This window comes from Artemia franciscana, chromosome 7 (assembly GCF_032884065.1).
Source record: "Artemia franciscana chromosome 7, ASM3288406v1, whole genome shotgun sequence".
Taxonomy (NCBI): domain Eukaryota; kingdom Metazoa; phylum Arthropoda; class Branchiopoda; order Anostraca; family Artemiidae; genus Artemia; species Artemia franciscana.
The window spans coordinates 57,444,770-57,459,785 of record NC_088869.1 but is presented as its reverse complement, the minus strand read 5'-3'; the positions used below and the strand labels follow the sequence as shown (position 1 = coordinate 57,459,785).

General features: G+C 33.7%; 1 protein-coding gene across 6 annotated transcripts in view; it reads right to left on the bottom strand.

Moving 5' to 3' along the window:
• LOC136029518 (mitochondrial thiamine pyrophosphate carrier-like) overlaps positions 1 to 11,088 on the bottom strand; it is a 35,105-nt gene extending 24,017 nt beyond the window's left edge. The window contains exons 1-2 of one of the 6 annotated variants that reach the window (XM_065707966.1): positions 10,965 to 11,088; positions 5,735 to 5,890 (exon numbers count right to left, since the gene is read on the bottom strand). In XM_065707966.1, the coding sequence (XP_065564038.1) occupies positions 5,735 to 5,863 (129 nt within the window). In that variant the 5' untranslated portion in view covers positions 5,864 to 5,890; positions 10,965 to 11,088. Of the gene's footprint in view, positions 1 to 5,620; positions 5,891 to 10,785; positions 10,805 to 10,882; positions 10,902 to 10,964 lie in introns of those variants that run through there. The other 5 variants (XM_065707968.1, XM_065707967.1, XM_065707971.1 and 2 more) reach the window with 5 other exon arrangements.
• Between the last annotated feature and the right edge of the window lie 3,928 nt (positions 11,089 to 15,016).

The following is a 15,016-nucleotide window of genomic DNA, read 5'->3' as shown; positions in this document are numbered from 1 at the left end:
AGCAAACACCTTTTCACAGAAGAGGATAAAGGAACATGTGCATAGATGGGGATGGGTCTCTTCTTTAAAAAAATACCCATGGTCTTTGGACAATTATTGGTGAAAACAATTTCCGAGCATTAGCCCCACTGAATAAACCCTCCTCCCTGTCCATGTTAAATATTGGGCTAATTTAATCCTGGTGAAATTCAGGTATTTGCAAAAAAAAGAAAGTGAATGATTTTTTGACTAAGAAAGAAATGCTAAGAAAGATAAAAAAAAAACACAGATCCTCTCATAAGAGATCTATTATATTGTCTGAGGAATAAAAGGATACACACTCAACAACGCAAGGACATAAAATACAAAACAATAAAAGAACAAATATTTCAAAGAGAAGTAAAGAGTAATATTAAAACCTAATAAGAAAGCCATGTTGTAAGTCAGACCTAAAAGAAACACAAATTACTATAAACAAAAAGGTAAAAATATACACAGTTACCATCCATCAGCAATTGATGTTTATGTGTCTCTTATAGGTGTTTATATATTTATTAATTTTAAATTAATTTAATTAAAAAAAATAAATAACCGTGGACTGTCAGCTTAACTGATATATACTTATACTTATTCCTTAAAGTTTTTTATAATTTTTTATTTATGAAAGTAAAAATTTTAAAACATTTAAAATATATTTTGTTTTCAGTAAAGCGCAAATTATGTTCTGGTCTTGAGAAGGCATGGGGTTTAAAGCCCTACTTGTGTTAATTTATGCTCCTTTCGAGCTTGACTTGGCTATTTATTGTAATTTCTGTTTTTTTTTAGTTTCATTTATTTATTGATAGTGGCTTGTGGTAGTTTTACGCTTGGAAGATTATTTTACTTTAATTCTGATGATTTTTGGCTAAATAGAGCTCCTTACTTTTCTTTGAAAAACTTGTTTGTGGAAAAAGTTTTTTGAATTAATTTCTATTCGTTTTTTTACTGACGTAGTCTTTCTCAAGGAAAAAAATAATATTTAATATTTTTCAGTTTTTTTTATAAGAATTCATAGTCTTGGCTGATATTTGTTTGTTGGAGAAACTCTTTCTAAAGATTTTAATACAAATAAAACTTAATATCATTTCCAAAAGATTCTATCAATGCTCTGTGACAACCTGTCACAGGTTGTCTGTGACAAACAATAAAAACTCGTAAAATTGAAACAAGGAAAGCAATTTCAACAGAAGTCTAGCTAGCAAGAATTACAAGGTTTGCAAGTGCAAAATAGACACAAAAACTATAAGATAAAAGTAGAGTGAGAAGGGGGGGGGGGGTATTGATTTAAAGTTTCAACTATGTGAGGGATGAATGTTCTTCTATATCTTTCAGTGGAAACTCTTGTTGGGGCAAGAAGGTTTCTTTCTTGAAACAGAACGTGGAGTGAGTTTGGGGGGGAGGATGTTCGCCAGGGAAAAGTAGTACGAGGTCATGCACGGCATTCTCAGCAAAACGTAAGGAAATTCGTGCTCTCCTTTCCTTAAGGGAGACATAGATTTGCTCTCCGAAGAAGAGAAATGTAAGGCACTTTACCCTCATTGAAGATAATTCTTAGGCACCTTTTTTGAACTGTCTCTATTCTGTCCGACAATTCACTGGAGATGCCAGGATGCCAAACAGGACAAGCGTATTTTACAATGTTCTCAATATATTGCTGAAGTATCTTATTGGCAATGCCTTTTCATTTAGTTTAAAGCAATATTTAGTTTTAAAGCATAACGGGCCAATTGCATACTTTTGGGGGTTGACATGCCCAATACCCCGAAAGACATAGTTTCTGGACTATTCTACTATGCTGAACAAATGTTTGTCTCAAAATTTTGACTGAATGTGTTTGGAAAATGAATGGACTTGAGAGAAAGGCTGCTTACCCTCCGATCTTTTTTTTCTCTTAAAAAGAGCACTAGACCTTTTAATTTTGATTCAAATTAGCTCCTTTACAAGTTGCAATGATATTTCTAATAATTAGAGTGGAGTTACCTATGATATTGCTTATATGCCCTTTTGAAAACGGTTATGCATATAGTTTTTCCGTTTAATTGAAACTTCTTCTAAACGTTCCCTTAAAGCTTCAACGTAATACCCTTAGCGTCATTAGTTACAGTAACTGTATTGGTAGCATTAAAAATAAATACATAGTGCCTTCTGGCTAGTTCAAAATTCCCCACAATATACGCTTAAAGGTCTAACTTAATAATATAGGTTGTTTTTTCAAATATTGCTTTGTCACCTTTTGAAAGTCCACATGCTCGTAGTTTGTTTTGATTTATTTCAACATTAGCCTAAATATTCCTTAAAAGCTTCTACCATAGCTTCCTTAGTTTTAATAGCAGTAGTAGCAGTAAAAGTAGAATTAATTGTAGTAGCCTAAGCTTTAGTGGCAGTACTAGCAATAGAATTAGTAATAATAGTAACAGTAGTAGCAGTATGAATAGAAGCAGTATCATTAGAATGCAAATATTTTCTTTTGGTTAGTTCAATATCTCTCACAACAAGCCTTGTTATTTTCAACTTCACACACCAAACGGTTCCTAAGATATGGCTGTTACACCCTTTTGACAACGTTTATGCAGACGATATGTTGTGATTCATTTTACATTCCCTCCCCAAAATTCCTTGAAAATTTTACCTTCATACCCTTAGGCATAGTTGTAATAGTAGTCACAGTAGTTTTATTGATATTAATAGTTAAAGTACTGAATAGCGGTAGTACTACTAGCATTAGTAGCATCAATATATTGTTTTTGGTCAATAGAACATCCCTCTCATTCAGTCCTGGAAATTTCAACTTATACAATTAGCCATTGCTGGTATGTCCCATTGATAGCCTGTATCTTCATATACTTCTTGAAATTTTCTTCTCAATGCTCTTAACCTTACAAGTAGTTGCTCTAGAAGTAATAGTAGTAGTAAAAGAAAATGTATGAGTAACAGTAGTATTAGCAGTAGTGTGCACATATTTCCTTTTTATGAGACACAATCTTCCCCTTTAAGCATTCTCTGAAAGTTCCAACCTACTGCCCAAATCAACTCTTGGGATACTCTATTTTGACAGTGCACATGCACATAGTGTCTTTTGATTTAGTTTGAATTTCCCGTCAATATTGTAAATGGAATAGTGTGGTAGTAGTTGTAGTAGTATTGGTAGCATACAAATATTGTCTTTCTGATCATATCCCCTATTGTTTCCTGAATTTTCCAAATTAATATACTCAGCTATTCCTGTGTTATACCCTTTTGACAATCTGCATATACATAACGTGGTTTGATTTAGTTCAACATTTCCCTCAACATTGTCTGAAAGGCTCACCTGAATGCCCTTCATGTTCTTGGAAAGTAAATTTCAAATGTGCATAACTTTCTCAATAAAATATACTATTTGCCTAGCTTACAACCCTTGTCCTGAGGACTGTGGGGAAATTGTTATCTCCAAAGACATAATTACTGGACCTCTCAAAAAGGATGAACATAATAGATCCCTTAAAATTTTGATCAGATAGGTTTTGGGGAATGATAGGCTTGAGGGGGGGCTGATTACCTTCCATTCAGTTTTGACTCATGAGCTCTATCCAATGCAAAGTTTATATGACCACTTGTTCCATAAAACATTAAAAGTCCTGGGGCATAACATACAACCCTTGTAAATGGGCTCTGAAGGATTCTGTCGACCCTAAAGACATTGTTATATGATTTTTGGACTATTAGTAACAAAATCTCTACCTCACAACTCGAACTGAATGTCGGGAAAAGAGGATGTCAGGGAGGGGGGGCTAGTTGCTCTCTGTCATGTTTGACTCTTAAAAGGGAACTAGAAATATACATTTCCAATCAAATGAGCCCCTTCTAAAGTTCAAATGACCACCCCTTTCATAAAAAAAAAATTATATGCCCTGGGGCATAACTTACAACCCTTGCCCCTGCTCTGGGGGATTCTGTTAACCCCAAAGGCCTTATTATATGATCTTTGGACTATTTTTGGACAAATGGCAATCTCAAATTTCTATTGGATGCATTTGTGGAAAATGACGTGGGGGGATGGCTGCCCTTCAATCACTTTGACTCATAAAAATGGCACTAGAACATCTGATTTCCAATCAAATGAGTCCATTCCAGAGTTTTTATGATTACCCTTTCCATTAAAACCTTGTAAGCCCTTGGGGCATAACTTACAACCCTTACACTGAGGGTTGTGGGGAGGGAGGGGTCTGTCATCCTCAAAGACATAATTTCCAGAACTTTCAACTATGCAGAACAAAATGACTATCTCAAAATTTTGATTAGATGTGTTTTGAGAGTTTATGGGTGTGAGGGGGCTTGTTGCTCTCCGATCACTTTTAACTAATAAAAAGGGCACTAGCCCTTTCAATTTCCAGTCAAATGAGCCTTTTTTGAAGTTTCTACAACAACAAATGACCATTCCAAAATTTCTATCAGATGCATTTCAGGAAAATACAAGGTGTAGGGGAGGAAGGGGTATCCATACTCCAATCCCCCTGAATGTTAATACGGGCTTTAGAAATTCTTATTACCAATCCAATGAGCCTTCTCTGAAGTTTATATGATCACCCTTCCTATATAAATCTTATATGCCCCCAGGGCATAACTTAAAACCCTTGCTCTGAGGGCTGTGGGGGGATTTTCATTCTCAAAGATATAATTTCTAGACCTTTCAACAATGTTGAACAAAATGGCTATCTCACAATTTTGACTGGATGTGTTTGGGGAAAGGGTGGGGTGGTAGTTGCCCTAAAAACACTTTTGACTATTAAAAAGGGCACTAGCCCTTTCAATTTCCAATTGAATGAACCCTTTTCAAAGTTTCTATGACAACAAATGACCATCTCAAAATTTCTATCAGATGCATTGGGGGAAATACAAGGTATGTGGGGTAAGGGGGGTTGATTCATACTCTGATCACTTCAAATCTTAAAAGAGACACTAAAAATTCTGATTACCAATCCAATTAGCCCCCTCCTAATTTCCTACAACCACCCTTTCTGTAAAAACCTTATGTGCCCCAGGATATAGGTTACATTCCTTGCCCTGAGAGCTTTGGGGGGGGTCATCCTGAAAGACATAATTTACAGACATTTTAACTATGCTGAACAAAATGGCTATCTAAAAATTTTTATTGGATATGTTTGAAGAAATCATGGATGTAGGAGGGTGGTTAGTTGCCTGATCAGTTTCAAATATTAAAAAGGGCACTAGCCCTTTCAGTGTCCTATCAAATGAGCTCTCTTTGAAGTTTCTATGACATTTCCTTCAATATGAAGTACCGTGGTCTAAAAAAAATGAATAAATAAATTAAAAAAAAAAATTAATAAATTGTGCCCACACGAGTCTTTACTTAGGCAGCTCTATTGTGCTGCCTATGATATGTGACCGAAATATCCAGAGTTTTGTCATTGCTTTCACTAACTAATACAAGGATTCCCTATTAAACTGTTATTTGCACATCAGAAGACTTCCAGGTTGTGGGAGGGGGGAGTTTGTAAATAAAAAGACAAACATAATGAATTTTTAGGCAAGTTTCTTTCAATCGTTTTTTGGAATTGGTTCTTAAGAGCAAAATTTGGGAGGGGGAGGGAGACAGTTTTACCATAACTAAATTCTATATCCATTAGCATAGCTGTGGTTTGTCTGAGAGCTGAATTACTGACTACCAAACCAGCAGTGTTCATGCATTGGGTGGCAAGGAATGTTAACTGAATACTTGGAACCTGATCTTCAAGACATCTAAAGGCTGGCAAATAAATCTTGTTATAAATCCACTTGCAGCTCCTGCAGTTATTACTTTAAGATCATTCCTTCTCTCTTGATCAGCTGCTTTATAAACTCCCATTAAAGATGAATATCTTTTATGAAGTCGCTGGAAAAACAATCATTTTAGTCATTTATGCAAAAAAAGAAGGCACCTTTTGCTCAAATTAGAAAAAAGAAATCAGGGCTTCACTCTAATTTCTTTGTAAATATCTTCTTCAGGTGCAACTGTGGGCTCAAAATAGTGATATTGAGGAGGTGCAGAGCACTTAAACTTCTTTAAAAACAGAAAACCCATAAAATGGTTTCCAGAAACAAGAATGGCACTGTTAAGTTCACATACTTGTATTGCAAAGTAAGTAGAGTATATGTCTATGAATAGATTGGGATAGAGGAGGGGCATGTATAGCTTTGTTGGCCTCTGGCAGCTTGTTGCTGCATTGAGTTGTTAATAGTAATAGTAATAGAAAGAGCACCAGTAAACACTATGCTACTTAATACATATTTTTATCTAATTTCCATATAATTGTTTTCATTACATATTTTATATAACCTAATCTAATAAACTTAACACCTTATAAATCTAATTCTAAAATTACAGGTGTTCTCTGGATATCTGTACACAAAGGTCTGTTTTCCTGTCATTTTTGTAGAATAAAAGCAATAATAATAATAATTTATTGACACCCTTGTGTATCATAGAGGAGTTAATGAGAAAAAAGAAAAAAGAACAGAAAAAAAAACACTCATGTAACAACACAAAAAGAGATAAACATGAACTATAGGTTGAACACTACTTATATGTATTTAGTTCAGAATGCACGCAAGAGGAAAATCAACAATTCTGTTGCAACGCTCTCGGAATTTGGTGGCAAGGATATCCATTTTTTCACATATTTCAAACACTCCATAGCGCCTAGAAATGTAACTGTTTCGTATCCAAATGGGTATACATAGGAAATATTTGCAAAACCGAAAAAAATTCTGAACAGATCTGTTTACGCTCACATTGAGAAAATAATCGCCACACTGGTATTAGGAAAAATACATGCAGAGCAAAGAATGAATTATATAGCCAACCCAGTGTTCATTTATCAAATTGGCCTTTCACCCTAGCAAGCAACTAATTGGATTTTCTCAGTTTCTCCTTCAGCAAATTTATAATAAGTGTTCTAGTAGCTTTAATAGAGCTCCCAAATGGGAGACCAAGATACTTGAGTGAAGAAGATGCAAATAAAGCCATAGGGCTAACTTGAAATAGCCGCATCTGGGGATTGTTGGGAACCCAAACTGAAAACAAGAAATTCTGTTTTAGAAGTAGCAACTGAAAGTCCGATTCTGTTCAAGGCAGTGCAAACACTATCTACAGCCTTCTGTAATCCTTGGAGGTCATCAGACAGAAGAAGAATATCATCCACATATGACAAATGACTAGCATCTACATATGGCTCAATTAGATATGGCGGTAAATGGCGAGTAGCCAAACGAATAGCATTATTAAAAATCACAGGTCTTAGCACTGAACCTTGTTTTACTCCATGACAAAAATTAATATGGTTACTCACATGGCCTCCTACTCGCACTCGAATTGAAGCTTTTCAATACCATTTCCACAGACATGCACAAATGAAAGGATCCACACCACTTCTTAGTAGAGATAAAATCCCTTGGGAATGTAGAATCTTTTCAAAGGCTTTAGATATGTCAATAGCACAAACGTAAAGATTCCTTTTTGAATGCTTATGACATTCAAAAATTGCAAGAAAAGCTGCATGGGCATTTTGGATGCCAAGACCTTCAGGAAACCCAAACTGTTGGTCCCTGTGGTCACACTTATGACTAATTTCTCTATATAATACCTTTTCAAATAGTTTTCCTAAAACTGAGCATACTGTAATTGGTCTATATGAATCACAAGATTTTGGATCTTTATTTTTCTTTGGAACACACGTTACTATACCTTCACACAATGCATCCAGTACATACTGTTGAGCAACCAATGCCTGAAACAATATTGCAAGGTGTTCAAATAGTTTAGGGGTTCCATGAATCAAATGTTTGGGCTGAAGACCATCAGACCTTGGTGCTTTTCTACTCTTCAAAAACTGAATCAGAGCCTCAATTCGTGATGGAGTGATTGTAACCAGATTACAAGTGTGGTCAAGTTTCGAAAGATAGTTTTCTAGGATTTCTTGAAACCTAATATCCAATGGTGGGGGTCATCAGAAAGTAAAAGAAGAAGAAAGTAAAAGTAAAGAAGAAACATATTTTTCCCATGACAATATATTAATTGGATTAGGTTGTGAAGAAGGCAAAGAAATAAATTTAGATACATATTTCCAAAGCTGTTGGGGATTATTATGGATATCATTTGATAAGCTAGAAACTTGCCTCTGCTTCCATTGGTGGATAGCCTTCCTATATTCAACCTTAGTAGACTTAACAATACAAAAAATATATCCAGTCCTGGGGGGATCACAGTCAACCCGAATTCTTAACCAAAGCTTATGGTGGTGTTTAGCTTTTTGCAACTCATCATCTTGACTCTATCCTTTCTTTTGGGTCCCAGCATGAATGATTGTACAAAGCACTGCAGAAGCAGAAGAAACTTTCAGCAAATGCATGATATCTGCTAGTTAAAAATCTAGATCAAAGTTATTACCTTTTCTATTTGAGGATAATAGGTGGAACAGCATTTTAATTTTAGAAAGTAATCTGTAATTCTTAGCTTACTTTCTCTGTTTGCTACTCTAATGGTTCTATTGCTCAGGAATCAAGATAAATGTCAAACAGATGACAAATGTATACAGATATAAAATACTATTTCAGCTTCAAAATGATATTTACAAATTCACAAATTTAAAGGATGATACTGTTATAAAGCAATGCCTTTGGAAAATATTGCTTTTGAATAACTGATTTAGCCTATAAACAAAAGGAAGCAAGCTAGTGACTATAGAAGGCACAGAACAACTGAGTGATACAAACACATATGACCTATTGGTCAAACATTTCAAACCTCAAACAACAACAACAACAAAAGAAATGCTATGTATTTAACTATTTTTTGGCATACTTATATTATTAATTATATTTCTGTTTGATGATAAAAAAAAGTCACTCTTTAAGGGATCAAAATTGAGTCTGCAATAGAAGCAATTAAAATATTTGGGAAGAGGATAAAATGGGTAAATTCTAGTTTAGAGGCTTTTTGCTATCTTAAAAAGTAGTAAGTTATATGTATGAAACTCTCAAGAATGAATCTATAGTCTTAATGACCTCATGGGAAGATATTTGAAACAGTGGTGACCAAAATAAGTCACCCTTTAAGGGATCAACATAGAAGTTGCAATAGAAGCAATTAGTATATTTGGAAAGAGCAAGAAAATGGGTAAATTTATAGCAAACAATATTACTTGCTTTTTTATAAAGTGAATATACCACTCAATGCCTTTTTTTATGCTCTTTACAAGTATAATAATTGCTTCTACTGGAAATTCAGATTTAAGCACTTTTTGACCTCTTAAAAATGACCTAACTATGGGGTATAAAAAAGGCTTAAAACATTGGTCTTAAACTTACAATTTCATTATAAAGCCATTTCTCTAATGTTACATTATCCACATTTAAATTGGCTAAATAAATTTTATCAATGTTATGGCATTTTCTTCTTCCTTGTTGCCAAAATTTCAATTAAAGCATGCATTTTCAGTCATTTTTTACAAAATAATAGGATATTTGAAATTGCAAATCTTTAATAGTTTAGAAACAAGCTTGGGTTATATATTCGCACATCAGGGGGGGGGTGGTGGTGGTAAAGCATAGCATATATTAAATATGTAAACAAACCATTGCTGTATTTAATATAGGTAAATTTATTGCAAACAGTATAACAGGTGTTTGTAATAGCCGGCTTTCATATTTTTGACCAAAAACATATGCCTTTATTTAAAATCTGATGTCAATGAAGAAGAAAACATCATAACATTGGAAAAATTAATTTATCCAAATTAATATTGGAAAATCAGTGCTTGTGGATTATATAACATTAAAAAAATGGATTTATAATGAAACAGTAAGTTATAGGTATTTAAGGTTTGAGGCCAATTTTCTTAGCCTTTTTTATACCCCATATTTAGGTCATTTTTAAGAGGTCAAAAAGTGCCTAAATCTCAATTTCTGGTAGAAGCAATTATTATATTTGTAAAGAGCATAAAAAAAGGCATCAAGTGGTAAATCCACTTTATACAAAAGCTAGTAATACTGTTTGCTATAAATTTACCAGAAAATGATAGTTAAAATTCAAATCCAGGGGTTTTGGCAGTAAAATTCTAGTTTAGTGACTTCTTCCTATCTTGGAAAGGGGTTAGGTTAGGAAAATGAAACTTTTGGGGATGGGTCTAGAGGCTAAAGTATATCCTAGGGAGGTATTTTAAAGTATTCACCCCCACTCCTTCTCTCTCTAGAGGGCCCTGAAATTTGCCTACATGACAGGTACTATACCTATTGAAATTTTAACAAAACAGCATTTTACCTTAATTTTCAGTTACCTGTTGCTTTTTCTTTGCCTTTAGTTCTGAAAATGCAATACCTGTTATTTGAGTAGAATTCTGAGCCATGTCAATATTTTTCAAAATGTAGGAAATATTGGCCTTTTTGTATACCTTTAAAACCTTATCAATTGGGATTGAGCAAAGTTGTGAAGCTGAAAACAATTATGTTGTAGCCTACTTTACTCAAGCAGAAGATCTATTTTGCAAGGTTTCAATTTTAAAACACACATATTTTAAAGGTTATCAAAGGTCAGGACCCTCAAGAGGGGGAAAGGTTAGAGGTAGGTTTTTTAAGATACCTTCCCGGGACATACTTTAACTTGTAGACTCATCCCTGTGTTTCATTTTCCTAGCCTAACCCCTTTCCAAGATAGCAAGAAGTCACTAAACCAGTCTTTACTGTTTTTGCTATCTTGGAAAGTAGTTGAGTTAGGGGAATGAAAATATTTACCAAAATTAGATCATAAAATTGGCAATCTAATAGGCTAATGCCTCCTTTTTGTTATAGCATGTCTATTTCTCGAAAGCTGCAAGGCTGTAAATTTTACCTCATCTTTTTATACTTATGTTATTATTTCTTTAATCGAAAATACAAAGCCTAAATTCTAAATTAAGATGGACATCTTTTACTCTAATATATCATGCAAAATTGTTTTGAATTTTCTTGCGTTTCTTGATGACGTCAAATTAAGAGATATCCTTTAAAGAATACGCCAGAATTAGCATATAATATTTTCCCCACAGAAAAGGCATATTATTTATCTTCAGTCTGTTGTTCTGCCCCAAACTCGAGCTCTATCTTTGATTCGTTTGTTCACGCTCATGTGTTATTTCGTAAAAGAGTGCATTAGTTAATATCTTTTTTTATATTTAGTTTATTATCCGATAAAGCGCTTCACAAAAGTATTATTATCGTATCGTAAAATTCACATTCAATTAAAAATAATCAAAAAATAATACTTTTCCACATCCAACACCATTCAGGAAAGCACCAAGTTCTTTTGAAGTGTATGCCATTTTATATTTGACATTTTTGTCACCAAAATCCGGCGCATCAGTTTTGCTTTGTTGGGTATATAAAACATTGTCATTTGTATTTTCTGAATAAATATTATTGTGAACGATTATCAAGGATTTTTACATTGTAAATTGAAACTAGATACCATTTTAAATACCACGATTGACAATGATGGTTGCCTAGCATGTGTAAAAGATTTGCCGGATTGTGATTTGTCAACGAAAAGAAACCAGCTGCCCAATTCTATTGGCCAGTTAAATCTTCCTTCAAGTGTACTACACTTAAATGGCCAAGGTTTACAAAGTACTAATAGCAAACTCAAGTTCTTAGTAGCTTCGAGTCAACGTGACGTTGTTGCTTTTTGTAAAACCTTTGTATCGGATAATATTTCTGCTTCCATGCTGGATATCCCCAACTGAAGCGTTTTTTCCGTAGTAGGAAAGTCAGTGAGAAAGGTGGCTTAGCAATTTAGGTTCGAAATAGTTGGTCTTCTATCGTGATGAGTGATATGTCTGTCTGGGGAGAAAGTATATACGAGACCTTGTTCTTTGAGGTTACTCTGAATGCTTATATTTTTTTTTTTTTTTACAGACCTCCTTCTTAAGTTGACACAGCGAAAAAAAAACAGTTCTTATGTTGGGTGGTTTCAATTTCGACCGGATGCTAATAATAACAGAGAAATTCTTCAAAATATTCTTTCATCTGTTTTTCTACCTTGCATTTCTCTGCCTACTAGAGTTACAACAACCACTGCTACCCTGTTGGAAAATATATTTTTCTCTATCAATTTACTCAGGGCAGTAAAATCGTCTGTGATATTGTCTGACATATCCGACCACTACCAAATTAGTGCTATTTTTGATTTTGCCCAAAATTCTCCTGATCTGCAAAACCCTTCAGGAAAGAACAAAGATAGACAGATAAAAGTGATTAATTTTCGTTCTTTACGTAACTCATTGATAATCATGATTAGTGTTCTGTTTTTAGATCAGATAATGTGACTGAAGACTTTTGTTTTTTTAGTCAAATGACACTTGACAAACTTGTTTACTTCGTGTCGAATCGCATACAAGAATTATTTACAGAAATATGACCCATTGATTGGATTTCTGATGGGATTGTTTCATCAATTAGAGTTAAAAATAAAAAGTATAAAACATATTTATTAGTGAAAACAGAGGATTCGTTTCAAGATCATCGTTCATATAGAAATAAATTGAAATCTATTATAAGGTCTGTTAAGCGTAAATACTATAAAGTTCGATCAATATAAATATGATAAGATAAAAACATGGAACCTTATTAATCCAAAGATTCGACCCAAAACATTTTCAAGTAATAGTTTTGATTGTCTTGAAGTTAGGGGGGGGGGAATATTTCAGACCGTAAAATAATTATCAATGCTTTTAATAATTATTTTACCACTACAGGATCTAAGCTGGTATCCAGTGTAAAGTCAAGTTAGTGCCCCGATCCTGATGATTTTGTCCCTTTTGAGACATTATTTTCTTTCTTCGAAATTACTCATCAGGATGTGAAGAAAACTATTTTGAAACTTAAAATTAGTTCTGTTACAGATTATTTTGGATTTATTTATCTAAATATTTCGTCTCTCCTTGCGCATATTTTTATTTATCTTTAGTCAATGCAATATTCCCTGATTTGCTTAAAAAAACAAATGATATTGCTTATATAAAAGCGGGAGCCCCACTAGCCCTTTAAATTATAAAGGGATATCTCTCCTTTCTATTTTTAGCAAAATTTTTGAAGAAATTGCAAATAGGCAACTTCATACTTTCTTTTGCATGATAAAATCTTGCATACATCTTAATATGGATTTTTAAGGGCAGTTCAACTGATTTGGCAGTGCAAGGCACCCTTGATGATGGTCAGAGTGCCTTGGCGATTCTTCTTGATATTGCCAAGGCATTTGATGCTGTCAATCATCGTCTGCTTCTTATTAAATAAAAAAAAATGAATTTTCATCAAGTTCTCGAAGTTTTCTAATCGTATTTGTCTTGTAGGAAACTAGAATGCTTTTATCATCGAAGTGCTATTTGGTCTAATTGTTTTCCGATATCATGTGGTGTTCCTCAAAGCTCTCTCTTGGGACCTACTTCCTTCCTTTTTCTTACAAATGGTTTTCCTGAAGTTTTAACGCTATCCAAAATTATTATGTTTGCTGATGACTTAGTACTTTTCGGATTCCATTCTTATCTTTATAGACTAATTTTAAACCTTAATGTGACACTTTCAGCTGCATCTGATCGGTATAGTATGAATCTTCTAGTTCTTAATGAAAAAAATGTCAACATGTGTTGTGTTCACGTATAAGCACAGTTCAAAGCAGTTCTTTTTCTACTTTTTTGAATAATGTTGAACTTAAACGTGTTCGCCATTTTAATTATCTTGGAATTTCGATTCTCGTTGCCCAGGATGGTCTTCATTATCATTTTTTGACTTGCTCACATGCTTTGAAATATTGATCAGCCCCTGGAGTTGTCTTCTTATTTGGGCACTTCTTATTCAATAAAGTCAAAGTCAAAATATTACACTTCCTAGAAAGTTGTGGGAGGGGGAATGATTTTATTTTCGATGGATCCATAGATCACCACCGCTTTTGATCCAGATTTTTTTCATATAAATTAAATGTGAACGTTGCAAGAGCAGTGACAAGGAAAAACAAGACTGACACGGGCAACACACTAAACTTAAATATGATCTACTTTGGCATCAATGAGTCACGCTATGACTCACATTGTCTTGTCAAATACATGTATGGGAGCAAATCATTTTGGTTGGAAATTTCTTATTAACGCACCTACATAAGTAGAACAATAAAAAACTATCTTCCCTGAAGTAAAAAAAAAATCGAAAGAGAAAGACTATTAGAAAGACTCCCCCTTGCTCCTTAAGACAATTAGGATGATTTTGGTTAAAAAAGAAAATTTCTACCACCTCCTCGTGGAAACTGTTCTGATCCCATTCCTTAGCATATTTGAAAATTCTGTAACCAATACTGAGCAATGCACACACTGCAGTGAGCTAAATTAAAAAGTTGAGTAGCAATTGGCACACATACTAGAGTTTAGTTCAGGGTGCCATATTTCGTGGTTAGATTCTAAAAGAATGAATGCTCCTAAGTTTAAATAATTGAAATTTCTATTCCGCGATTATTGTTGAATCTCATGTCAAGAAGAAAATTTATAAATCTTGCAAGGGTATTCTGAACCTTATATCAAATATTTTTTTGCTGCATTTATCTGCTAGAAATAAGTTCTATTGCTTAAAATATAAGATAGAGAAGGGTAAATGCTTCATACTTTCTGTACAAACAGTGGATAAGAAAGAAATAATTAGAGGAGAAGGAATGGTAGAATTGCAACATGTGCATTTCAAAAAATTAGACATAGTAACGTTATGTCATGACAGTTTCTAAGAAGTTGTTTACAATTCCAATCAAAACCCAGGAGTATGTTACTGAACTTAAGTCATAATGCACTAACTATAAACCTTTGTACTGATTGACGAAACAAAATGCTTCTTAAAAATGTTTTGAAAAGAAAATTAAAGACCGAAAGTAAAAGCTGAAACAAGTAGAAATAAATCAATAAAATTAGCAAAACCTAAAAGAGAAATAGATACTTTGAATGATCAAATAAAA